Raw genomic sequence first — 25,999 nt, forward strand, 5'->3', positions numbered from 1 at the left:
CTCAGGTATGGTCTCTGTTTCTGTTAGATGGTAACAAAAATGGTAATTTGCAGCCCTGTCTCCTCCCTTCCCTCCAACTCCCCCAATTTAGTGAGAAGGTACTGCTAGGTTTTTGCTGTAGGCAAGTGTAATGCCTTCCTCCCAGTAGACTGATGCTCCACTGAGCCCACATTCAACAGGACGCATAAAGGTGGGTATTTCATTAGGTGTTTGTTGGAGTAACTCACAGGCTTCTTCTAAACAGGTTCCTATTCTGTTCTTATCAACACAGCATCTGAGCTCCTTCCCGTGACACATTAGGCAGTGTGACTAATATCTGTTGCATACTGTTTGTTCTGTCACCGTTTCCCAGAGGGAGAAGAGTGTGAAGCATTAAGTTTTGCTGGCCTAATTTTATCTTATGCATTGCTTTAACTTGTTTGGGGTTGGTTTGCATATCTCTACAATGATTGCTGCATGTTTGCACAGAGGAGGCAGGCAAAAGAAAGATACTGTGTACTTCAGGGAGAGGTAGTGAGGTTTTCAGTAACTCTCTGTTACTTCTTCTTTAGACTTAATTCCATACTGGCTTCCAGGAAAGGTCTGACTCTCTTAGAGATGAGCTTTGTCCGTAACTTATGTCAGAGGAGCAAATTTGTTCCTATGCTTTACCCCATGTGTGAAAAGGTCCAATATTATGAAGACCATTTCTCAGGACAAGTCACCACAGAAAATATTGTCCATAGCAGAGAGCTCTGTTTAGCCCAGAAGAACTCAGTAGAGGTTTTGAAGCTATGACCAAGCTCTACCCATGTCCCACCACACTGTGCACTTTGTAGGTTTGATCTTTTCCCTCATTCAAATGGTAATTGAAGTTTAGCTGAAGTTTTTTCCCTTATTTTGGCTCTTCACAGATCATCCTGAAGAACCTGACTAATCGAGAAGTAGCCACATTTACCTATGGTGAATGGCTGTCAAAGCTGAAAAATGCCAAGCGAAGTCTTGTGTGTGAGATGCCAGCTGTAATAAATGACGAGCAAATGATGGAGGACACGACATACACTCTTCAGGTTAAAACCAGTGATGTTGGAGGCAAGTCCATGGTGGATATTTTATGACTTTTCTAGTATGAAGTTTGATTTTTAGCAATGGAAAACATCTCCTGCTTAATTTGAAATTACATTTAAAAAAGCATAATTTGCCCTACTATGCTGGAACACCTTCATTTTGTCTGGCTGTTCATCATGACTGTTATGCTGTGGGATTCATCCTTGTCTGAGCACTGGGCATAAAATATTCAGACACAAAGCCTAGGTTTGATTACTCGCTGCTTCCTCTGAAGACACCTTAACAGAACCTATTGCCAGAGCATGTTGCAATGCTCAGGAGCCCCCTTTTTCTTTTTGGTCAGGTCAGGTCCATCCACGTAGGATGGAAAAAAAGGCCACAGTCAAAACTGGTGGGCTCCAGGTTTTCAGTCAGCACTATCTACTTTGGCCAAAGAGAGGAGCAATTATTCACCCTCCTTTTCAAAGTGTTTTGAGACCATTTATCTCAGTGTCGTGGTTTAGCCCCAGCCAGGACCTAAGCACCACGCAGCCGCTCGCTCACTCCCCCCCGGTGGGATGGGGGAGAGAATCGGAAGAGCAAAAGTAAGAAAACTCGTGGTTTGAGATAAAGACAGTTTAATAGGTAAAGCAAAAGCCACGCACGCAAGCAAAGCAAAGCAAGGAATTCATTCACTACTTCCCATGGGCAGGCAGGTGTTCAGCCATCTCCAGGAAAGCAGGGCTCCATCACACGTAATGGTTACTTGGGAAGACAAACGCCATCACTCCAAATGTCCCCCCCTTCCTTCTTCTTCCCCAGCTTTATATACAGAGCATGACGTCATGTGGTATGGAATAGCCCTTTGGTCAGTTTGGATCAACTATCCTGGCTGTGTCCCCTCCCAGCTTCTTGTGCACCTGGCAGAGCGTGGGAAGCTGAAAAGTCCTTGACTAGTGCAGCAACAACTAAAACATCTCTGTATTATCAACACTGTTTTCAGCACAAATCCAAAACATAGCCCCACACCAGCCACTATAAAGAAAATTAACTCTATCTATCTCAGCTGAAACCAGGACACTCAGGCCATGAAAAACCATCCCTAAATGCACACCAGATAGAAGAGGTGGAACAGAGTATAAAGAAAGCTGCAGAGCTTCAAGAGCCAAGAAATGGGATTTCTATGTCATTTCCTGGGATCACTGCCTCTTTTCATGAGAACTTCTGTCAGGCTGCTGAATGAAAGCTGCAACCACATACAAGCTGCCTCGTGCCAAAATGGGGCAAGTTAGACATTATCTTGCAGACACCTTGTTTGAAAGGTTGACCCTCAAAGGGGATTCTGCCACACCAGTGCACATAATCACCTCCTGATCTCTACCTCTCTTTCTTTTTTCTTTCTTTTTTTTTTTTTCCTGGATTTACCAGTGGTAATTTATGCAGCTTGTGAGGTTTGATCTGAGAATATAAAAATTCCCCTGGCAGAGTGTCTTCGTGCCACCTCACCATTTTTTATCTATCATCTGCTCTGCCTGCTGCTTGTCTGAAAAACATGTAGTGAAATACGAAAAACAAAAGAGAGAGAGGAAGATTTGTTTATATATCTGGCAGTCCATCTAGTATAATGGTAGATCTTTCTGTGACCTTTTTGTGAAATCCAGCCCTAACTCACAAAGGCGATGGAATTAGAAATGAGAAGAGAATAGAAGATGACAGCAACAGCAGACAGATCTGCCCTTCCCTTTGAATGAAGGATGACGGGTATTAATGATGAAACATTTTATTTCATTATGAACAGCGACAACCAGTAGGAAAGAGCAGATTACAGAGAGGTTTCAGAGAGTCTGTTTATGATTAGATCACACAGTGCACTGACATAATGCTGAACTTTATCCAGCTTATCTGAAGAGGGTACAAGTCATGAACCATCTCCCCTCTTTGATTGTTATGTATTCCACAATTACTCCTGGTTGGACCAATTCAGGAAGAAAGACATTTTATCCTTGACGGTTAGTTTAAACTAGTTATATCATCTCCTGCCACACTGACATTGTCTAGGGACAGCAATGCTCCACAATGAATAGAATCAGACATGTTTATTTCTAGGTATAAAGTTTTTCTCTGCAATAGCTTTCAACTTTCCAGTGCATCAGAGGCACTGAGAAAAAAAAGAAAATGAAAAAAAAAGAAAATTAATGTCACCTATCTGTCACTCTCAAAAAAATTATACTTCTGGTCTTAGTTCCTTCTAGTCTAGGCTGGTCAATTCATCTGGGAGATGAGTCTTAATCAGTGGTCTGGATCATCCTCTGGAGGGTCTCTGTCACTCTCTCTTCATCAGATTCAGGCAAAGCCAGCACAATTAAGTTAGGGTAGATGGCTAAATTTAGGGAAAATGACTCCCACAAAAAATGTCCTGCAGTGAACTAGAAAGCATCAGCCATTTCCTCCCCACCATACACACATATTTAACAACAGTCCTGTTCTACTTTTTCCTCAAAGAAACCTTTGAATTACAGTTTGGCTTTCCAGAAGTCATTCAACTTGGATGATCATGTAACATACAGAGGCTGCATCATGGAAAGACTCCTCTCTTGCAAAGGTCAAATCTCCTCTCTTTCAAAGGTCAAATCCAAAGGCCACCAAAAGTACCTCAGATGGGTAGGTCTCAGAGTACACACAGATAAGGGGAGAAGAGGTTGTTATGGCAGACACGTCCCAGGTCAAATGGGGAATCTTTGGTTAAAACCAAGATCTTGTGTTACTTTTTATCTTATAAGAGAAGTAACTCACAATCTCATTTTCTTTAAGGTATGACCCACAGACACAGCTGCAATAGAGCTGGACAACCTGATGGCACTTTCTGTGGCACAAAAATGTGCTTGCCTGTTAATTTTGATTTACGCAGACTTTCTGTATTCTATATGCAGGCATCATATACATGGTAATGCAATGAAGATGGAGAAAGAATAAATACTGCTTTCTCATTTTCCAAGCATTAACAAAGCAGGAGGTTTTTATCCCTGCTGTTATAAGATTAATTAGTATGTTGTCAGCTCAGCTACAGCCTACAAATTACATAATTTAAGACATTTGGTGTCAGTTCCTACTGCCTTATCCAAGTCTCTGTTAAGTCAAAAGAAGGACATTCTTTGGCCTCAGAAGGCTGTGACTGAAGCCCACAGTTTGTTTTAAAAGTGATGCAGCTGCTCAATAAGAATCATAAAATCATAGACACTTTGGTCTGAAAGAGCCTCTGCAGGTTATTTTATCCATCTTCCTACTCAAAGGACTATTGCCAGCACTAGGTCAGATCAGCCAAGGCTCTGCCCAGCTGAGTGTTGACACCTCCAGGGATGGTGATGCCACCACCTCCCCAGGCACCTGATCCAGACCTGTACCATTTTCCTAAGAAATATTTTTTTTTCCTGATGCCCAACCTGAACCTCCCCAGCAATTTGTGGCTGTGGCTCCTTGGGGTATGGTCTGACATCTCCAGAGCACATGACCCTGCCATTGTCATCCCTTTGCCTCCGTGGGATCACAGGGGCCCTTGTTCACCTGCCCCAGCTCATCTTCCTTGGTCTTTCCTCACGGTCATGTGCCCCAGCTCCTGTCCATTTTGGCAACCATCTGCTGAGCCGTCCTCAGTGTCTCAACATGACCCAGGGATTCAAGCTGGCAGCATGGTCTAAGCGTGGGCTTCTCAGTGCTAAGCAAAGGAAATAGATCTTCCCTCCAGCTGCTGGCCATGCTCCTCCCAATGTAGCCCAATATGCAGTTTGTATTGAACACTGAGAACTTGCTGTTAGCTCAGATTCAACCTGAATATGAATGTTACTGCTATAACCTCTGGGTCTTCTTCAACTCCCCAGCACGTACATGTGCAGGGTTTATTCCACCCCAGACGCAGAACTTTGCATTTCTCCTTGCTGAACTTCATGGGATTTCTGCTTGCCCAGACCTCGAGTTTCTCAAGGTCCAACTGGGTTGAAATTCTGCCATTCAGCACATCAGTCACTCTCACAGATTTAATGTTATCTGGAAATCTGCTGAGGATGCACTGTCATTTTTTAGGGTGTTGGTGATGAAGTTCAGTGCTGCAGACCCCAGCATCGACCCATGAGCTATTGCACTCATTGCCAGTTAAGGCTTGTGCAACCACAGTACCTTCATCGCTTCATTTATCAAATTTGTTACGGTTCCTAAATGTGCCTGACAGTTTCCTGTAATTAACAACAACAAAAAAAAATCAGAGAGAGACACAAATAGGTGAAATGTACATTGATTCAGCAATTTCTGTTCTTTTCTTTCCCATCTCCTGCTAATTGCTTGTAAGGGAAATGTCATGGCATGAGGCTTCTTCCTGCGGGGAAGGTTTTGCGAAGAAGCAGTTGGTTCTGTGCTTTTTGAGACCTTGCATTAATTGGGAGCCTGCTCCTTGTAAGGAAATGGACTTTAGTTTGCTTTGTTCCTCACCTCAGCAAGCTTTAGGGTCATAAAAGGTACTGCCAGATAAACTGCCTGAATCCCTGATGCTTTCTCTTCCTTCTTAAGTCCTTCCCAGGGAACTGCTGAAAATTAGCCCAAATTTAACATAGGCAATTTTTCACGTGGACACCAAATGTTGCTTTGCCTTTTCTCTGTATGACTCTTTTTCTCCTCTTTTTTCTTTCTTTTAATATTTTTTCAGTCCTTCTATAAGAAGAGTTGTGATTTCTTCCTAATTTCTGTATTCAAATAATTATCCCTAAGAAGTGGTAGCTTTCCAAAAAGTTTTCAGTCCCCCCAACTTTGTCTCTGCATTGTGCTGTGAATGGAGCTGTGGGAAATACTGTCCGTGTGGTCCAAAGTGGATTTACAATCCTCTTGTGTAAGAAATGGCTTGGCAGGCAGTTAGAGTTTTCAAAGCTGGGCTATCTAACCGAGGGCAGCAGATGCTGAGTTTCTTTGTAAGACAGATTTGGGTTTGATGATCTCATTTTCATTTTCCAAAATTCAAGGGCTTTGGTTCTGACACAGCAATGAACGTCTGCCCGTGCAGAATTATATTTCTTTCTATGAATCTGCTTTTTTATTATGGTATCCAAAGCAAAAAGCAATAATTTTGGTCAAATTATAAATAATGCCAGGTAAAATTGTTGTAACACCTTCAGCTAAAATTTTCATAAGGTCACTGCAGGTGGTGGTTTGGCCTTGAACTCTCCAAAAGTCAGGAAAATTTCTGCAGCAAAATATGGGCAGTCATGCGCATATGAAATTCAATATCAGGTAATAAAAGTAATCTTAGAAATTATTCTTTTCCTAACATATACATAAGAAGAGGTGGGAGTTGGTGGGGCAAACTGTTGTGTAAGAAACTGTGACTTTTTGCATTAATGCAGCGTGGACAATATTTTGAGAAACAGGAATACAGAAAGAAGACTTATGGGAGGGGAAAGTGGGCCACAAGATGCCATAGTGGTTTGGTTGATGATCTGCACTTTTCTTTCAAATCCTTGTGCCATACAACACAGGGAGAGCAGCACGAGACAGACCACAGCTGAAGTGTCCTGGGTGCCACAGGACAGCTTGGAGGAGGTTGTGGGACTGCAGAAGGAGACCACAGTGTGGAAAAGGGGCTGTGGCCTAGGGGGAAGCCCAGGACAATGTGTACTAATAGCTGTAGCTATTGACTGTAGCTAGAAAAGCTAAAATATGTTCTTTAATGCTCTTTCATAGATTGCTGGATGTTGCTGGGTAAGTCACTTTGCTTCCCAGGCCACCTTGGAAAAATGGGAGTCACGACACTGACATCCTCTGCAAAGCGACACGATGCACAGTGCTGCATCCAGAGCAGATACTCCTGCTTCCTCTTAGTATTGCTATCATCACGGTCACCATACCTTGAATGCAAGGGCAAAGCGTTCCAGCTGTATTTGGGGGATGGGCTGGAAGGGCTGGCTTGTTAGCTACCATGGGGTATCCTCCTTGCAGGATCCTGCACAAATTCACTGAAATTTGTTGGCTGTGCCCAGAGAAACCTGATCATCACTGCAGCCTCTTCCAGCCTGCCTTTGTTGCTTCGATTTCCATGCAGTTGGAGGCTGGGTGTCAGCCGTACGTGGCAGGCCAGCTCGTGACGATGTGCCTTGCTCTCTCCTTCCAGGAGCAGACACCAACACCAACATGTCCTTGATCCTGTTTGGGGATAACGGGGACAGCGGGACCCTGGCTCTGAAGGAGTCCAACAAGTCTAACAAGTTTGAGAGGAACCAGATGGACGAATTCAACTTCTCGGACATGCTGAGCCTGGGAGATCTCTGCAAAGTGCGGATCTGGCACGACAACAAAGGTCAAGGCAGTGACTTGGGGGGTTGGGAGAGGTCAGGACAATGTTTTCACTCAAGGAAACACATCTTTCTCCGTGGACATGGGGCAGGCTGAGGGCACTGTTCCCAGCTCTGCTGCAGGCTGGGTAATCTCAAGGATTTTACCTGGATCCTGTGTCCCAGCTTGCCTGTCTAGACATACCCCCTTCATGCAGGAGCCCATCTCTCCGTGTGCTGGTGTAGTATCTGCTCTAATGGGTCCCCAGCTTCAGTCAGATCTTACAGCCACCACTGCAGCACAGATAATGACAGCTCCTCCAAAGCAAAGCTATCCAGCCTGTTCTCCCAACACACCAGCTCTATTAATGCAATACCTTTTTCACAGGCTAGTATGGCACTTTCCTAACAATTTAATGCTATCAGCCTGACACAGACACATGGGGTAATGCAGCCTGGAATAACATAGTGAGCTTTAGAAGATAGAAATAAAGATCTGTGTCTGTCTTTATTAAAATCACTACATCAGACGGTGAGTGTGCGGTGCCCTGCTGAGAGAGATTCTGACATTTCCCTGCTGCTGGACACCCAAACTGATTTCATAAACAGCAGAGCAGCACTGTTGTAGTCATTTGTATTGTTATCCAGGTACCAAGCAGCACCTTGTAACAAATACATCACTGACACTGCTGTGATGATATCTCATCCCATCCCATCTTCATCTAAAAGAGATGATCTTGCATTAACAATGACTTGCTTGCTAATGGCAGGCCCTTACTGCAGCCCAAAGGTGAAGCTTGATGGTTCCCATAGACCACCTGGGTTAGTATTAACAAGGCTGTTTGGGCAGTAGTATTTATCGAAGTCCTGGGAGGAATGGCAGCAGGACTACCCAGTTGTTACCTTGTTGTACTGAGGCAGCTGGTTTATGGCTGGGCTGGGGTTATATGTCAGTACGGGCTCATCCTGGCCATCATCTTCTTGACTTCTCCAAGTTGTGGCAGTTGGGGAAGGCTGCATTTCATGCAATATTAAAGCTACCTCTGGATCAGACTTTCCCACTGGAAGTTTGCCTCCATAGTGTTATAAAAAAAAAAAAAAAAAGAGAAATCTGTTGTGAAATATGGGAAATATTACCATCCACCTAATCTGGCTTCATGATTGTTTATTCCCAGCCACTGCAAACTTCAGGCTCATATTTATCACTCCCACAACACAGGACAATTTAGTTGTTTAAGCTCTGTAACATCATGTTATATAGCTGGTGCTGAATGCATTAAGGGAGACCATTTTACCTGATTTTAGTTGCCAAAACAATTATTCCTTGAATCTGTGGTTTAGATGCTGAAATGGAAAGGGCTATCAAAATACCCACTGGAATTTTTGCTCAGCAAACAGGCATCTCTGCAGTTGCAAGGGTAGTTTGGATGTCCTTCAGAGAGCAGCAAGACATCAACATGGACTTGCAGATTCGTTTTCAAATATATTACCAGCTAAAATGTCTACAAAGAGAACACTTTCCTTAAGAGGCATTGTGGCTCCCCAGTGACTGGTGGTGTTAACAGAATGAAATACACCCACCAGATCAGAGCTGATCCTTAGGGCTCAGGCATGCGAACAGGCTGGGATGTAGGAAGATAAGAACTGGGTCAGACCAAGGGTCTGTCAAGCCCAGCAGCTGTTTCCAACAGCAGCATCATTGGGTGCCTGAGGAAGAGGAGGAACTGAGCAAGCATGTGTAATCCTTCCCCAATCCTCTGGATCTTCCTATGCGTAGCTCAGGGCATCTCCTGAACTGGATATCATTTTTGTCCGTTCAGTAACTTTCAGTGAATTTTCTTATTCAAGTGCTTGTCCAGACTCTTCGGGAGACATTTAGCACCCACAGCATCCCATGGCAATGAGACCTACAGGTCTGCTCTCTGCTGCATGACAAGTGAATCCTGTTAATCTAGGCAGTTTTGCTGCCTTTTCCTTCTTGCACAAGTGATCATGGTTCACCTTTTCCCTGCCACTGATGATGTTCATACAGGTTGGGGAGTTACCACATTGCAGCTGAGCTATGGTAATTGCTATCTACATGCTCCTGGTTAGTGGTGAAGGGACGTAACAGCGTTTAGCCTTAGGCTAAGCAGTAGGTAGGCTCAATTAGTTTAAATTTGCTGTGGGCTAAGAGCACGTACCCAGATAGCCACCACAAGTCAGCTAAAATAGTAAACCATGTGTCCAGAACCTGAAAAAATACTTCATATTTATGAATATAAATGCACCTATATAAATATGAAACCTCATATTCTCTTTCCTTATTTCCCTCTTAGCACTGATTTCTATTTATAAATTATAGTTAATAGGGCTTTTACCAGACCTAGCTGACTGCAGGGTTAAGCCTTGGACAAACAACACGCTCAGGTTTTGTTCAGCAAAAATGTACTTGTTTTTCCCCCCAGAAAGGAGGACAACTGTAGTTTAAATCATAACATATGTTGTCTTCATTGTTCTTGCATTAGTCATGTGAAAGGCATATCCTATCTAAAACTTCACACAATGCTGCATGACAGTTTGTTGGGTGGGTAGAGAATTTATTACTGCTGGGATCCTAGGCTATAGCTATCCTTTGCATATATGCCTGCTCTCTCTATGGTATTTATATAAATTGGATGTGCCACTAGTTTGAAATTCCTGTCTCTGTTTTTTGGAAAGGAGTAGTGGGGTCAGGGGTTGAGGGTTGTGTATGTTTTTTGTCAGATGCTTGGGAAACTTTGGATATTAAACAAAAATGTGCTTGTATTTACCATTACTTTGAGGCATCAGATGTTGATCATTCTTTCCTTACCTTTTTTTTTCTTTTTTGGACTAAATGGTTCTTTGCCAATGGTCTCTGAAAGACTCAGCCTCACACTTGCCTATCCCATTGCTCCTCACGTGCTGAATACTTGGAACATGAATGATGTTCTTTTCCTAATTTTCTTAATAATCAGCCTCAATGACAGCATCAGCCTGTTTTGACTCACATTAGGTGCCTTTAGCACCTATGGGCTAGTTAAGGGAACTACTACCCATCCCAAGGCTTCTTTCTCTTTCAAACATCACCTGGTCCCAGCAAGAAGTCAACTGACCTGCCCCCATTTTGGAATAAAAAACATTTAAAAGGCTAGCCAAAGGTGGTTACTTTGCTATGAAGTCCAGTTGAGCATCTGTTTCCATCAGCAAAGTTTTGCTGCAGTGGCTTTGCTCCCAGTTCACATCCCACTTTGTTTATGCTTTCACTGAAATTTGACTGCAGTGGGGTGTTCAGAGTTGAAGAGGCAGTAATTGCAATGGCAAATACTGTCAAAAGGTCTTTAAATTGCAAACACTGCGTTTGCCTCCTCTGGAAAAGCATGCCAGTTTTATGATCCCACTTTAATGCTTTTAAATGCCATTTTCCCCACAAAAACTGCTGAGTGGCATGTCTGTATGAGATATAAAGGAGGAATGAAGCCCCCATCTAATTCCTCTGACTTCAGTAAAATTGATTAGGGAGGAAGTCGGCACTCATTTGAAAACAGGCAGTTTAGAGACTTCACAACTGCAATTTCGAGGAACTTGTTCCTGATTTTTTAGATGTTTAGAGCTCACCAGCAAGAGTCTGGTAACAATGAATTGCTGTGTATGAAATTTAGTTTTAAGTTTTGCTCCATGTCTTTTTATCTTGCCCCTGTTTACTTTCAGATACTGATGTTCGACCTAATATAGACTCCCTGAGAAAATTTAATCATTTCCAGTACTCCCCATCTCCTGATCTCAGATAGGCACTATGTATTTTCTCATATCTCAGTTCATTTACTTCTACATTTATGCACGATCAGTATCTGTAGGTCTGTAGAAATTCTGGCTTTCTAAATATAGGCCTCATTTTTTTCTCTGATTTCAGGACTAAATCACCATTCTGGAAGAATGACTTAAAGTTTCTCAGTAATGGAATTATTTGCCTAGAAAAAAGCTTTTTTTTTTTTTCTTTTTTTTTTTTGTTACCTTTTTCTCCTTGCAATAAGGAGATATGGGAAATCTGGATTTAGCTCCCTCATCTGCCTGAATAGATTTGAACCCAGATGATAAGCAGTCTTTCTACAGTCATTAATTTCAGATTCTTGATTATCTCGGTTGCCATCAGCCAATGGGAGCCAGGAAGAGTCTAATTATGGATAAACCAGACTTCTCTGTGTTATTATAGGAGCAAAGGCAGAAGTAAATAACCAGGTTATGCAGCCCAACTTCTTCTTTGCCTCAACAGGGCCCTTCTCTCAATTACACCAACTACTATGACATTGTCTAATTGCATTTTAAACAGCCTAACTGCCCCAATGACTCCTTTTGGGTGGCTCTTCCAAAGGAGAAAGTATCTTATTCCTCTTTCTTGATCTGGACCCAACTCAAAAACATTAGTATGCCCTTGTTTTTCCTTTTCTTTCTCTGAAGGAACTACCTTTTTAAGGAGCGGTATCTTGGATCAGATCTTAAATTGCCCAGGCCTTGAACTTGCAGCACATGGCTTTTCCAGAGATACCTTTCTGCAATTCACAGACATGATTCCAAGCCTTTTAGGCACTTGTAGGCCATAAATGATTAAAAGAAACCTAAAGATCTGCCTTTTTAGCCCTTTGTAAGGATTTGCTCAGCTATCAGACCTGAGAAGGGCTTTTCAAAGCCCTCTTCTCAGTGCTTGACTGTTGCCTCATAAACTCTGTTGATCCATGGGGCAGATTTGTTGAATAGTTTCTGCTTTAAATAAAAAGTGAGAGGAAGAGAAATAGATGTGTAAAACTGCCCAAGGAGAGGAGAGTCCATCATCCTCCCTGTTTTGTTGATGGCTCAGTACAAAGGAAGACAACGTCAACTCCTGCATCTTTCTGGATGGACTGAAGACATTATGGACAAGGCACAAATGAGCATGCAAGCTGCAGACCTGTGTAGCACACCAGAAACTGTGCCGTGGCTACTTAGTCTTTCAGATTGTCCAAATCTGGCTTCAGCCCCTCGGGAGACCCCCAGCACCAACCCACAGAGCTCTCCTCACATGCCATGCACCTTCCTCTCTCTTCAATGGTAGGTTTTTTCCTTACGCTCAACAGTCCCATCACAAAGATGTGCTAACAGGCATTACAGAGCAAGCAGAAGACACTGCAAAGATCTCACAGTGCAGAGCAGACATAAAGTAGAAAAAAAAGATGTAAGCAAATGAAACAGCAGACTTGAAGAGAAGGCAAAGACTTCAGCGTTGACCTTGCGCAATCATTCATTTTTTCCCAATCTCCTGTAACTACAGAACCCTTCACTACAGAGTGGAAAGAGCCCAAAAGGCCAGACATAGCTGTAGAATTATCAGTTCTGTAAAAAATTCTCTTTTCTACAAGCCTCCTTTGCTCCTCTTGGGGACAAATTATCCTGCACCCTTGTTAAATGCTTTTGCATCAAGTATGCCTCACTAAAACACAAAATATGCTTCAATCGCAAGAATATCATCTGAGAAACTGTTATATCTTCACCCTGAGCTGTTAAGTGTTTTTGCACAGAAGTAGTTTATCTGTAAGATGGGGCAGGGTGTGGTGTGTCTGAGAGTAATTTATGGGTGGTTTTGACCTCAGTCAAATCTTGGACAGAACAAGTTGCATAGACAACAGAGGAGGGGAGGCAGGGGACCTGTTTTCTAAAACTGTTCCAAGTGTTAAGCTTTTGCTTTGTCAAAGGTTGTGAGAGGTTTTGCGTTGCCTGTCCACTCTGATGAGAAATGTTGTGGTGTGAACTAACATGATCCTAAAAGAAAGATATACAAAATGGATCTATTTTTATTCTGCCACTGGCTTGCTGAATGACCTTGCGTAAATCACATCCCTGTACCTCATTTTCAATTATGTAAATTAGGGATAAAAATTATTCACCTTCTAAAAGTGTTTTGAGATGTACTGATGCAAAGCTAGATGCTATGATTTTAACACCTCACAATTAACGCTCCATTTCTAGCGATCTGACACTGCTATTAAAACTCCCCCCACTTTCTGGTGATGTCTCATGTGGTGGGGTTTAGGGACGGGTGGTCATCTAACCAGGCAGGAGATAAATAATGTCAGAGGACACAAGACTGATGAACTGTCTTTGGTCATGTAATGGTCATTACTTTATGTTTCAGAAAATGTGAAAAGAAAAAAACAATGCAATTAGGGAGCTGAGCAATGCTGCTTGATGGTTGTGAATGGCTGGGCAGCAGCAATTCTTCACTGGCCCCTGAGCAGTCACTGTCCCAAGCAGGATTTTTCTTTTACTCCTATGGGAACATAAGCACCAGTAATGACGACTATTATCCTTGATTGGGCATCAACTGCTTTCAAAACCAAACTAAAGAAAATCTGCTATAGATAGACAAGGGATAGAGAGGAAAATCAGTTAATATGGCTGCAAAGAGTCGAGACAGTTTAACTTCCATGGACATGTGTGCATGCAAGCCTGGATGTGGTTCTACCAGCACAGATTTGATCCCACCAGCTCTCTCTTTGCAAGGAATAGCTAATATTCACTAGAGCAAGGTCAGGGACCAGGTGCCCAGTGAGTGGTGAACCCACCAGACTCGATTCATTCTCACTCTTTTTCTCCCATCCTCCCATGTTTCTGCATGTGTCAGAACAGCTTAAAATTTTAGGGGTGAATATAGGCTGGAGCAAGTGGTGACTGTTCCCAAGAGGGACTAAGGAAACTTCTGGTGCTGCAAGTTGGGATTTTAGTTAAATGAAGCAGTAACTTCACTATCTGTGTTATATCTACTGCTTCTAAAGTCAAACTCGATTGCACTAATCACTGCAGAAATGCATGACAAGGAGCTTACAATCCAACCTGTCTGTCCAACGTCAGGAAAGCACAGACTTTCAGCATAACTTGGGAAAAAGGCAAAATGGTCCTGTGAAGACCTTGCAGACGTACAGAGAGGGTCCTTGCCCATCTTTATCTAGTTGTCAGCTCAGTCCCTTTTGAAAGGAGGATAAATGGGACAAATAACTGCTCTTTTGGCTAAGGACACTTGGGGAAGAGAATACATTTCCCTACATGACATTAAAATATACAATTGCCAGAGTCAAGCAAGCAAAGTGATTCTGTTTTCCCCAAAGCTCTTCTCCTCCTCTAATTACATTTGAAATGTTTTGCATGTCGTTGAAAACATCACTTCCAGCTGCGGACCGTTAAGGAGCCTATGTGGCACAGCCACGGGTTTTATCAGGGCAGGTTTGCTGCTGGGGATTTTGATGGCAGCAAAGCAAGCCTGGAGCGAAGTACCTTTTGTTACAAACATTGAACACTTGTTATGGTGATAGGGGATCTTCCACAAAGGCACAGTGGTGGCCAAACTATTTTAAAGACCAAGACCTGCATAATCAAGCAGGAACTGCTCAGATATGTGCTATTTCTTCCCTTCTCCCTCAAAGCAGTAACGGAGACAAATGTAGCGGTGCTGGTTTGTACTGGGGTCACTGCAGAAAAGCCCATGATGCTCCCCAAGGCATTTGTGCAGTTGATTTGTTCCTGAGCCCTTGTCCTCCTGGTATTGTTGGTCGAGGTGCCAAAGGGATACAAATAGATCTGCTCTGGCTCTTCTGCAAACACTGAAAGTTGAGTGATGGAGCAGCTGTGGCTTTCATGGTGGATCAAGATCCACCATCCAACAGTATCCTGGCACTCAGGGAAAAGGCTGATGAGCCATCACTGCAGAGATCCTCCTGTTTCTCCTGTGTGGCCAGGCTGTGCAAGCAGTGGTCAGGACCTAGGAAAGTCCTTCCACCCTGCTACGTCCACACTGAGGAGGAATTAGGCATAGCAGGAGTGAAAGGGTTAACAAGATTGAAGTACTGAGAGTTTGGGTTATGCCTGAGGGAAGGAGGCTGTGTGTCAGGAGTAGGAGTGGATGGCATTGGAGAGAGATAAGGCGAGCACGTGATTTTTTGTTGTGAAGAAGGGAACTGCAAAGTTGCAAAAAGATAGCCAATTGTATTAGCTGAAGGAACGCATGAAGGACGCGTGAACAAGACATATAAACCAATAAGAGTTCTCTCAGTAGCGCACGTACAAACAATTAGAAAGTATATAAGCCATGTAATAGTTCAATAAAGGGTCTTTGATTTACTCCTCGATCGGAGTCCGTGCATCAATCCGCTACACCACACCACTTTTCTGGCTCCTCTTCCTCACTCCCTCACTGATGCCCACTCCATAAACCAGCTTGTGCTGAGGATTTGATGCCTGCTGGGTTACGCCAATATGGGATGTAGTTCCCTTTCCTGTTGTTTCTCAGGTGCTGTAATGTCTCTGAGCCAATTGCTCCACAAAAGCAGCACAGAGACAGAAGGTGGAAAAAGGGTAATATCCTGAAACCAGGATTTCATGATCTGAAAAGTGGTTCTGCAAACACGGTTTCTTCTCTTTCCACTGATGTGCCCCCTGGCATGCAGAGCCAGCTCAGTGGAGGGAAAGTCTCACATTTAGACTCTGCATAACTGGACTTTGTGTTTTTTTCCTATATCAATACAAGAAGAAATTAAATGTATCTTTTCCCAGTCTGAAACAAGAGAAAAAACATTATTTTTCTGGTAAAGCAGAATAATTTCTTCAACCCTGAATCAATCCTTTCACTTCCATATCAGCTTTTCTGTTGGTTTTAATGCTGTGGCAGTGAAACCCTCGATGTGACACCACTCCTGGCACCAGGGGACATGGACAGGGTGGGAAGATGTGCTGCTCTGGACATAGCCAGTACAGCATTCACCTGGGATGAATTAATTCTCTTGAGAAATGAAAAGCACTATAGGATACTTCTACAGCTTCCAGGTCTCCTAATCGAATTTAAGCTGCTAACCACCAGGAAGGAAAGCAGTAAAAAGGAAAGACCAATTCTAGTGAGAGGGAAGAGAAATATTTTTTCCTTAAAGCAGACAGGATGATGCTTTGAGGCAGTAGCACCATTTTTCTAAGATTCACCAGCCATCTCCTTGATTTAAGGTACCCTTGTGCTGTAAGGGACACCCTGTTGGTATTTGCTTTCCGGTGTCAATCCCCTGACAGAGCCCAGAGCTTGCTCTTTAAATAGCCCAGAGCTGATAAATGCGTCTTTCACAAGGAACACCAGGAAAAGCTGCACTTTGTGCTTCCTTTGCCCTCAACTCCAACATGTGCTGGAAAGTCGGCTCTGGCTCATCTCTCCCTCTGATAAAAGAGCAGGTTTTTGTTGCAGCTCTCCTGGTAAGCAGCTGCTGGGACCAGGCTGGAGAAGAGGGAGGAGGGTATGTGCAACTCATTCAGTCCCTCCCCTGATACCAATGCTTAGCACTGATTCTGTCCCAGTCATGCTGATCTCTGCTGGCCACAGGACTAAGAGCACCAACGTATTCTGTCTTGGTCTGCAGTCGTTGATCTCCCTCACTGGAAAAGAATGTGATGTTTTCTTTCTTTCATCCCGTACTGTTTTAACTAAAGTTTTGATGGAAGCAGAGCAGCCTCCTAAATATGCTGCAGAGACACTCATTGAACTTAAATGGAAATGAGCCTGCCAAAAAGATTAAGGGTTGACACTGCCGACATGTTTAGAATAAATTTCCAAACAGCCCCAAAGAGCAGGTTGCTCCAGTTAGAGCGCAGTGGGAGCCCTGGGGAACTTGGTAAGATCTGCCCAGGAGGCATTAAACTGGTGAGGATTAAACCGGTGAGGATCTGTGAAGGTATCGCATGCCAGATCACCCTCAAAACCCCTTCATACCCTTGTTCTGCTGCTGGAGCCTGGAGGAGGTCATGCATGTTTGGGTGGTGCATCCAGCTCCCCTGCCTGGGTGCTGCACCCATGGTATTTGCACAGGTCTTGTCATTGGCACATGGCACTGTCCTCCCAGTGCAAGAGAGATGTGGACGTACTGGGGAGAGTCCAGTGAAGGGCCGCAAAGATGATTAAGGAATTGGAGTGTCTGTTGTATGAGAGGAGGCTGAGAGAGCTGGGACTGTTCAGCCTGGAGAAGATGAGGCTCAGGGGGGTTTTATCAATGTGTACAAATATCTGATGAGGGAGTAAAGAAGATGGAGCCAAACTCTTCTCAACAGTGCCCAGTGACAGGACAAGAGGCAATGGGCACAAATTGAAATACAGGAAATTCCAATTTAAACATAAGAAAAAAGGTTTTTTTCTCTGCACAGATAATCAAACACTGGCACAGGTTGCCCAGAGAGGTTGTGGAGCCTCCATCCCTGGAGATATACAAAACCTGATCGGACACAGCCCTGAGCAACCTGCTTTAGCTGACGTTACTCTAAGCAGGGGGTTGGACTAAACGTTCTCCAGAGGTCCTTTCCAACACAAAGATTCTGCAGTTCTGTGCCCCCTAACTTTAAGGGGCAAGTGGTGTCTTTGGCTGAGGTCTGTGCTTTGTAGTGGGTGATTGCCTAGCTTGAAGAAGGTTCAGGAAGCCAAAGTACAAAACAGGAATGGCTGTGAGACTGGTAGAGTACTGCCAACACATGGTGTGGAGGGATCACAGTCCACAGGAGCAGGGTGACTTGTTGACATAATTCAAAAAGGTCCCATCATTTTCTTTTCAGGGCTAAGGAAGATTAATATTTGCAAACTAAGGAAGTAGGCACATGGCAGTGAGTTCGTAGAAGAGCAAGAGCTGTTTAATGTCTCTGGGATGTAAATAATAAGTCAGCAGAGATCTCTCATCATGAACATAACCTTTCTTTGTCTGACTAATAACAGGACTTGTAAGTAGAACTGTCAGAACCTCCCGTCCCCCCCAAGCTCAACAAGGGCTTCTTCTATTTCAACAAAGAAATCAGGAAAATGTTCCCAAATGCCCTTTTCTTCATTTTCAAGTTGCTTTTCCACTGAAAAAAAAAAAGAAGTAGAAAACTAAAAGGGAGCTATGGCTCCTCAGAAGGCCCCAAGGCAAAAGGTAGGTGATTTGGTGGTCCCTCCTGGAGCATCCATCACTTTAGTCTGTCCTACATTCATAGCCAGTCACAGCATTAGTGAATTCACCCTGGTTGCTTGGCAAGATCAGGATAGCATGGGTAATTTCCTTGCATATGCTAGCTGGCAGGGTCAAAGGAGCAAGTTGTAATCTACCTTCTGACCTTCAAATCCAAATATGAAGGGTTTGGGGGCCATAGAGAAAGACACTAAACCCTACAGCTTGTGGCAAACTAGCACTCCCAAGATGTGAAGGGACCCCCACAAACCATGCACACACTGCTATATCTTTTTTAATAACTACAGATATGTGTGGTGGAGGGATGGGGGTTAGCTGGAACATGAACTCATATCTTTCTTTTGGCTTTAAGGCTTCATGTTTCCCTTAAAATGGAAGGAAGAAACAGCAGTGGTTTCTGTGACAGAAGCTGCTCCATTAACTTTTGCCCCCAAACCATCTGATTTCTGGGAGATTTCATGCTTCTGGCTCTGGCAAACAGTTCTGCAGGGCTCTGATTTCCCTGGGGCTTTGTAAGGGTTTGTTGTCCCCAGGCCACAGTAGTGCTTCTTCCTGGGACGGTTCCTGTGTTGGTGTGTTCACAGGGGGCAGGCTGGCCCCAGCTCTCCCTGCTCACTGCTGCTGCTACTGGTATTGCAGAAGCCCCATCTTGTGCAAAGTGCTGGGTAAGGACAAGAGATGGCCCCTTGCCCAAAGAGCCTGAAATCTAGCTTATCTGGGACCACGCTACAACATTCTTATATCTGATCAAAAGCCAGCGAGTCCCTTAAAAGCATGGCCTGACTCTAGAAGGGGGATCAGATTATGGTCTTGAGCAGGTCATCATTGCTTTTGGTATCAGAACAACATCATGTTCACTGGTGGCATTATCTGAAGCAAATATAGATCATTTCTCGTACCAGCAGGGTGCTCCTGAGGAGAGGTATCTCACTTCCTTACCCAAGCTATGTGAATATATCAAAATCTTTTTTATTTTGTTGTTTTACTAGGAATCTTCTCCCAGGTAACAAGTGATAGGACGAGAGGAAATGGCCTCAAGTTGCGCCAGGGGAGGTTTAGATTGGATATTAGGAAATTTTACTTCACTGAAAGGGTTGTCAAGCATTGGAACAGGCTGCCCAGGGAAGTAGTTGAGTCACCATCCCTGGAAGTATTTAAAAGACATCTGGATGAGGTGCTTAGGGACGTGGTATAGTGGTGGTCTTGGTAGTGTTAGGTTTACAGTTGGACTCGATGATCTTAAAGGTCTTTTCCAACCTATACAATTCTGTGATTCTGTGATTCTGTGAATCGCACCAGGTTGGCACTTGGAATATATTGACGTGAAGGACTCTGCCATGGACAAGACATTTCGCTTCCAGTGTGATTGCTGGCTGGCTAAAGGTGAAGACGATGGGCAGCTCATAAGGGAATTGGCTTGTGCCAATAATGATATCCTGGAACTGAAGGAACGGACCAGTAAGTTTAGAGTTGACTTGTGGCATTTGCTGAGGGACCTCAGAGGCCATAGGATCACAGCTCCTGCAAGCTGCTCAACTAAGGGTTCTCATGCAATAGGCATTTGTATTTGCAGGCTTTAAGGGTTGGATTATTTAAGGTACTCTTTAGTTCAAAGTGCAATGCTATGAAAAAAAAGGAACAAATCAGGATTTATGAGGAAGAGAAAGATCTCATTCTGGGTTGAAACTTAAGAGGGGCCCATCTGCAGTGGTTCAATCCAGCAGTAAGCCATAAGGACACATGGTTATGGTCTCATTAGAAATAATGGGCTTGAGTCTTTGAGGTGGAAAATAAGTTCAGTCCTTAAAGCTTTGTAAGTAACATTGCTCCAGCTTCCTCCTTAACATGTTCTGGGCTACTAGCTCAAGTATCCTGGCTGAACTTGATGGCTGAGCTTAACACCCCGTAGAGCCCTGGGTCTGCTCTGGGTAATTCCACTGAGTCCAAGGTAATTATATTGGTGTCTAATGTGGTAAGTGAGCAAGTGAGCAAGAGTTATTTAACCACACTGATGATATTCAAAGTGCATCTCAAGAACTCCTGCACCACAGTGCTCTTCTTCAGGGGAGTCCTGGAGAGTCAATAATTGCATTACTTCAGCATGATTTCACTCTGCCCCTACAAAAAAACATCCTTGTGATTGCCATTTTGGGTACTTACATGCCATGTACTTACATTTTACATGTACTTACATATACATGCCATGTACTTACATTTGGATACTTACATGCCACCACTGCATCTGAGCACATCCTGTTGGGTATATGGATACCCTCACTGTCCCTGTTAGGAACAGTGGCACAAAAACTGTAGGATTTGGGCTGTGTTAAAAAGGGAGTGCTTAGCACAGCAGGGAGCTGGATACAGCTTGTTCAAGAGCAGCTTCGTCTACTCTTGCTAGCTGATCAAGCAATGCTCATATTTTTCATGTACTCTATCCCTGCATGAAATCCAAAGCACGTAGAAGTCAAAAGTCCCACAGACTTCAGTGTGGTTCCATCCTTATTTTGCAAATGCTTCCTTGTGTTCTGTGATAAATATTAGGAAGAGAGTTTTTAAGCAAAGTGACAGCCAAATGAAGAGATCTTTCTGGCCATCTGCTCTTCCTTTTCTGTTTAATGTGTGTGTTAATTATGCTTTAAAGCCTATGAGATTGTCACAGTAACAAGCGACAGAGAGGATGCAGAAACAAAGGAAAACATCTGGATCATCTTAGAAGGAAATCTGGGCCGCTCAAAAGAATTCCTGATGGAAAACTCCTCCAAGAAAAGGAGATTTGAAAGGTAGTGGGACTGGATGGTGAGCTAGAGGAACTTCCCACCAGCTCTGTGTCGTCCACAAATGCCACGTCTTCTCCAGGATGGTCTGTGGAGTTGTGTTTGTGCCATGCTGTTTCTCATTCCCCTTCCAAAAAGCCTAATGACTTCTCACCTGGAGTAAAAGGAAGACGTAAAATTCGTTTCTGATGGGCAGACGCAAAGCAGGTTTAAAAATTATAAGAAAAAGGCATTTGGTAAAAGGAAATGTAGATGATGCATGTGTGCATGTGTGTCCTTTTGTATTAGTATATACAAATGGGCTTCTGGCAAGCCCCTGGGGAGGCTGTGTATTTTTGAGCTGGGAGGAGCAGAAGAAAGCTGGAGGTGGTTTTAGTTCCTTTTACAGAATCTCACTGGCAGTGGGAATCAGAGAGAAAGTAAAAATAGTTGGAGGCTAAATGTTGTCAGAGCTGCTCAGATTTGACTTTCCAGACGAATCTGGGAGGTAAGGCTGAAAGATCACTGTTGCGTGAAGAAAGCCAAATATCAGCCTCATGTGCAGGCAAGCTGGAGGCACATCTATGTATCGTGGGGCAGATTCCTTTTCCCATGTGGGACCATGGAAGTGCTCCAGATGTGAGATGGGTTTTCCACTTTGTTTAAGGACACAGCATGCCCATAGGAGATGGGAACCTCTTCAAAGCCACGAACTCTACTGATGTTCGGTTGCTTTGCAGCGAGGAAACATTTTTCTTGTGGCTCTGTAAAGGAAAGTGAAATTACAGCTGATGTGGACTCCAGTATGAATGGCTGAGAGTTCATATGAAACATGAAAGATTGGGAGGAGCTTCCTCCTGACCTTCAGCTGACGGTGTTGTTCTGGTTTCAGCTGAGATAGAGTTAATTTTCTTTATAGTGGCTGGTATGGGGCTATATTTGGGATTTGTGCTGAAAACAGTGTTGATAATACAGAGATGTTTTAGTTGTTGCTGCACTAGTCAAGGACTTTTCAGCTTCCCACGCTCTGCCAGGTGCACAAGAAGCTGGGAGGGGACACAGCCAGGATAGTTGATCCAAACTGACCAAAGGGCTATTCCATACCACATGACGTCATGCTCAGTATATAAAGCTGGGGAAGAAGAAGGAAGGGGGGACATTTGGAGTGATGGCGTTTGTCTTCCCAAGTAACCGTTAGGCGTGATGGAGCGCTGCTTTCCTGGAGGTGGCTGAACACCTGCCTGCTCATGGGAAGGAGTGAATGAATTCCTTGTTTTGCTTCGCTTGTGTGCGCGGCTTTTGCTTTACCTATTAAACTGTCTTTATCTCAACCCTCGAGTTTTCTTACTTTTGCTCTTCCGATTCTCTCCCCCATCCCACCAGGGGGGAGTGAGCGAGCAGCTGTCTGGGGCTAAACCACGACAGTCCTTTTTGGCGCCCAACGTGGGGCTCGAAGGGTTTGAGATAATGATAGATTTGATTGGAATGTGCCAGATAGATAGAATTTATAGCTGTTATTGCTGTTAAACTATTAATCAGTAGGCTTCTGTGCTTGCCATGGAGCTTGCTTGCCTTACTGTATATTAGAGTCTAGGGCTCATTAGTGGCTGCTTTTTGCTTTTGCTGCTTGCCGTGCTGCTGTACTGCTGATCATCTTAGGCTGCTGTGCCTGGGAACATTTTGATAACAGCAATGGCGATGCGCCTGGGCTGGCAGATGGCCAGGGCATCGCTGCTGTTTCTGTGCTGCTGTACTGGACAGGCTGGAACTCCAGTGTGAACTCGAGTCGAAGGGACTGTGACCTGTGGATGAATCCACATGGGACCAGGACACACCGAAGCGTCTGTGCCCATGGATAAGCCCATGACAGAGCAGGTATATCTTGAAACGTCTGTGGCCATGGTTATGTCTGTGCCACAGCAGGTATACCTCTGAAGGGATTGTGGCCCAAGGATAAGTCCACGCTGGATAAGGTGCACCTCGAAGCATCTGTGGCTGTGGATGAAGTCCATGCTGCAGCAGGTACACCTTGAAGCATCAGTGGCTGTGCATGAGGCCATGCTGGAGCAAGTTTACTTCTGAAGGGACTACATTCTGTGGATAAGTCCAAGCTGGAGCAGGGGCAAGGGGAGGACTTCATTGCAATGTTAAACCTGATGGTCTGGTCCAAAGGGACCAGGGGTGGAGATTGTAATGGAAATACCTTTAAATTGTTGTATCCCGGGATTTGAGTTGCATGTTGTGGGAATTACTATAGCAAGAACCCCTTGTTGCTGGCCAGGCTAGGAGCAAGGGGAGGAGTTTATTGCAATGTTAAACCCTATAACCTGGCCCAAAAGGACCAGGGGTGGACATTGTAATGGATATACCTTTAAATTGTTGTAACCCATGATTTGAGTTGCATGTTATAGGAATTACTACAGCCGGAACCACCTGAACCAATGGAGGAGAAGCCTTACAAGAAGCAGTGCAAGTGCAGCAGTGACCTGACCTGAGCTGGCTTTGGTGCCCGATAACTCCAAGAAACACACCACCTCTGCTGTCCTAAGTGACCACCATAAGAGATGAAGCCCAAAGTCATGGACTAAATGAACTCAGTGGACATTTTGTGGACATTTATGGACATTTTACAAATATTTTGTAGGGGTGGTCCATAGACTAAGGGAATGATATGTGTGTATTATACCAAAGGATGGGAAGGGTGATGGTGGGTAATGAGAATGTATTGGATAGTGTGAGACCTGAGCATGACGTAAATGGTATGGAATAAGGGGTGGATACTGTCCTGGTTTCAGCTGAGATAGAGTTAATTTTCTTTATAGTGGCTGGTATGGGGCTATGTTTGGGATTTGTGCTGAAAACAGTGTTGATAATACAGAGATGTTTTCGTTGTTGCTGCACTAGCCAAGGACTTTTCAGCTTCCCGTGCTCTGCCAGGTGCAGAAGAAGCTGGGAGGGGACACAGCCAGGATAGTTGATCCAAACTGACCAAAGGACTATTCCCTACCACATGACATCATGCTCAGTATATAAATCTGGGGAAGAAGAAGGAAGGGGGGACATTTGGAGTGATGGCGTTTGTCTTCCCAAGTAACCATTATGCGTGATGGAGCCCTGCTTTCCTGGAGACGGCTGAACACCTGCCTGCTGATGGGAAGTAGTGAATGAATTCCTTGCTTTGCTTTGCTTGCGTGCGCGGCTTTTGCTTTCCTTATTAAACTGTTTTTATCTCAACCCTTGAGTTTTCTTACTTTTGCTCTTCTGATTCTCTCCCCCATCCCACCGGGGGGAGTGAGCGAGTGGCTGTGTGGTGCTTAGTTGCCGGCTGGGGCTAAATCACGACAGGTGTCTACAGTGGAGTTAAAGACACCACTCTCCAAAGCATTAGTCACAGTCCATCCTTGGAGGCAGGTCGGAATAAGGACCAGTCCAAGGAGATAAACCTAACAGATATGCAGGGGACATGACAGGGAGCCAGCCAAGGGTTTGAGAGAGACCTATTGTTTCTCTAAACTGTTTTCAAGCTGAGCTTCAGAAAGGGTGGCTGAACTAGCAAATTTAAAACAGCTATGGTGGGTAGATGTGTAACAGATACAGTATCTGTCAAGAATGAATGAATAAGTGCCGGAGGGGAAATTAGTCATTCTTTAGCTTTATCTGTAATGAGGCAAATTGATTTTGTATGTGGAACAGCTCAAGTTTATCCTGGAAAGTCCTAGTGGCAACAATTTAAAGTGTCACCCCTAATCAGAGAAAATACCAAATTTAAATATGGAAATTACACTTTGTGTTGAATGACTGTGGGTTAAATCAAATGACTTTAAATGAAGGCTTATCTTCTATCTTCTGTAGCCATGTGCAAATTACATAATGTCCATATGAGACAAGTCACTGCCAGCCTTCAAGATACTAACTGAAACTGCTCCCTGTTTCCTGTAGGGGAGCAACAGACACATTTCAGTTTTCTTCAAAGAACGTTGGTGATATTGCAGACATCTGTGTTGGTCACTGTCCAAAAGATGGGTAGAAGTCATCTGCAAAAGTTGATGTCTTCTGGCATGTCCAAGAGATTATCATAACAGAGATGTAACTTTGCAACAAGTAAGTGCCTTCTCATCTGCAAGGAGCTGCTCCAGGAGGGCATGGGGAAGCTGAGCAGCTCTGCATGCGTCCTCCTGAAGCATTTCAGACTTAAGCAATAGCAGAAAGTCTTACCAAATATTAATCGATTTCTGAAAGCTAAGGACAAGCTGTTTGGTGTGTCGGGTACAGAACGTCCCTGCCTGACTTGCCTGTGCAATTTCTGAGTTGTTAGAGAGGGCATTTGCACGTGCCATTAAGTTTATAAACAAGTTGGCTTGGGTGAATCTCACAGCTATGACAAATTAATGTCTCAGCTTGTGGAAAATACTTAGGCTGACTGAATTTTAAAAGGTTTGTAGGATGCTCTGCACAGACTGGCCTTCAGGTAAGTCTTGTAAAAAGAGCTCCTAGAAAAAAGTTGAGAGTAAGACAAAACCTGAATCTCCGATTCAGACCAGTTTGGATGAGAGATCCTTCTGGTATGGTCCAAAAGGCCCACTGGAAAGGTTGCAGTCATGCAGCTCAGCTACTCTGATTTGATCATGACTGAAATCTGCCATGGCTGAAAAATGAACATATCTGAAGAGCCCTGAGCACGTCAGGTCCTACACGCTTTGGTCTGAGCCCTGTCTTTGGAAGGGGTGACATTCACGACTCAGGGAGCAGATAGCACAGGGACTATGCAGGAACCGGAGAAGATGATTGTCCATTTGCAGAACAAACTGCTCTTCAGAGAAAATATCCACAACGTTAATTGTGGATTTATTTTCTTCTCCGTCATATTTCCATTGCTGCTAAAGAATTTAACTATAAGGAGTTTGTTCCAACAGAGACA

The 25,999-nt window shown here is 44.0% G+C and overlaps 1 protein-coding gene across 1 annotated transcript in view; it reads left to right on the top strand.

The window, feature by feature from the left end:
• The window catches only part of LOXHD1 (lipoxygenase homology PLAT domains 1), a 175,055-nt gene that overhangs the window by 145,074 nt on the left and 3,982 nt on the right, over positions 1-25,999 (top strand). Inside the window, 5 exon segments of the mRNA XM_072859639.1 lie at positions 894-1,071; positions 7,175-7,360; positions 19,571-19,783; positions 20,970-21,108; positions 25,021-25,182. Coding sequence (XP_072715740.1) covers positions 894-1,071; positions 7,175-7,360; positions 19,571-19,783; positions 20,970-21,108; positions 25,021-25,182 — 878 coding nt within the window.

The sequence above is a fragment of the Ciconia boyciana genome, chromosome 4 (genome assembly GCF_034638445.1).
Source record: "Ciconia boyciana chromosome 4, ASM3463844v1, whole genome shotgun sequence".
Classification (NCBI taxonomy): Eukaryota; Metazoa; Chordata; class Aves; order Ciconiiformes; family Ciconiidae; genus Ciconia; species Ciconia boyciana.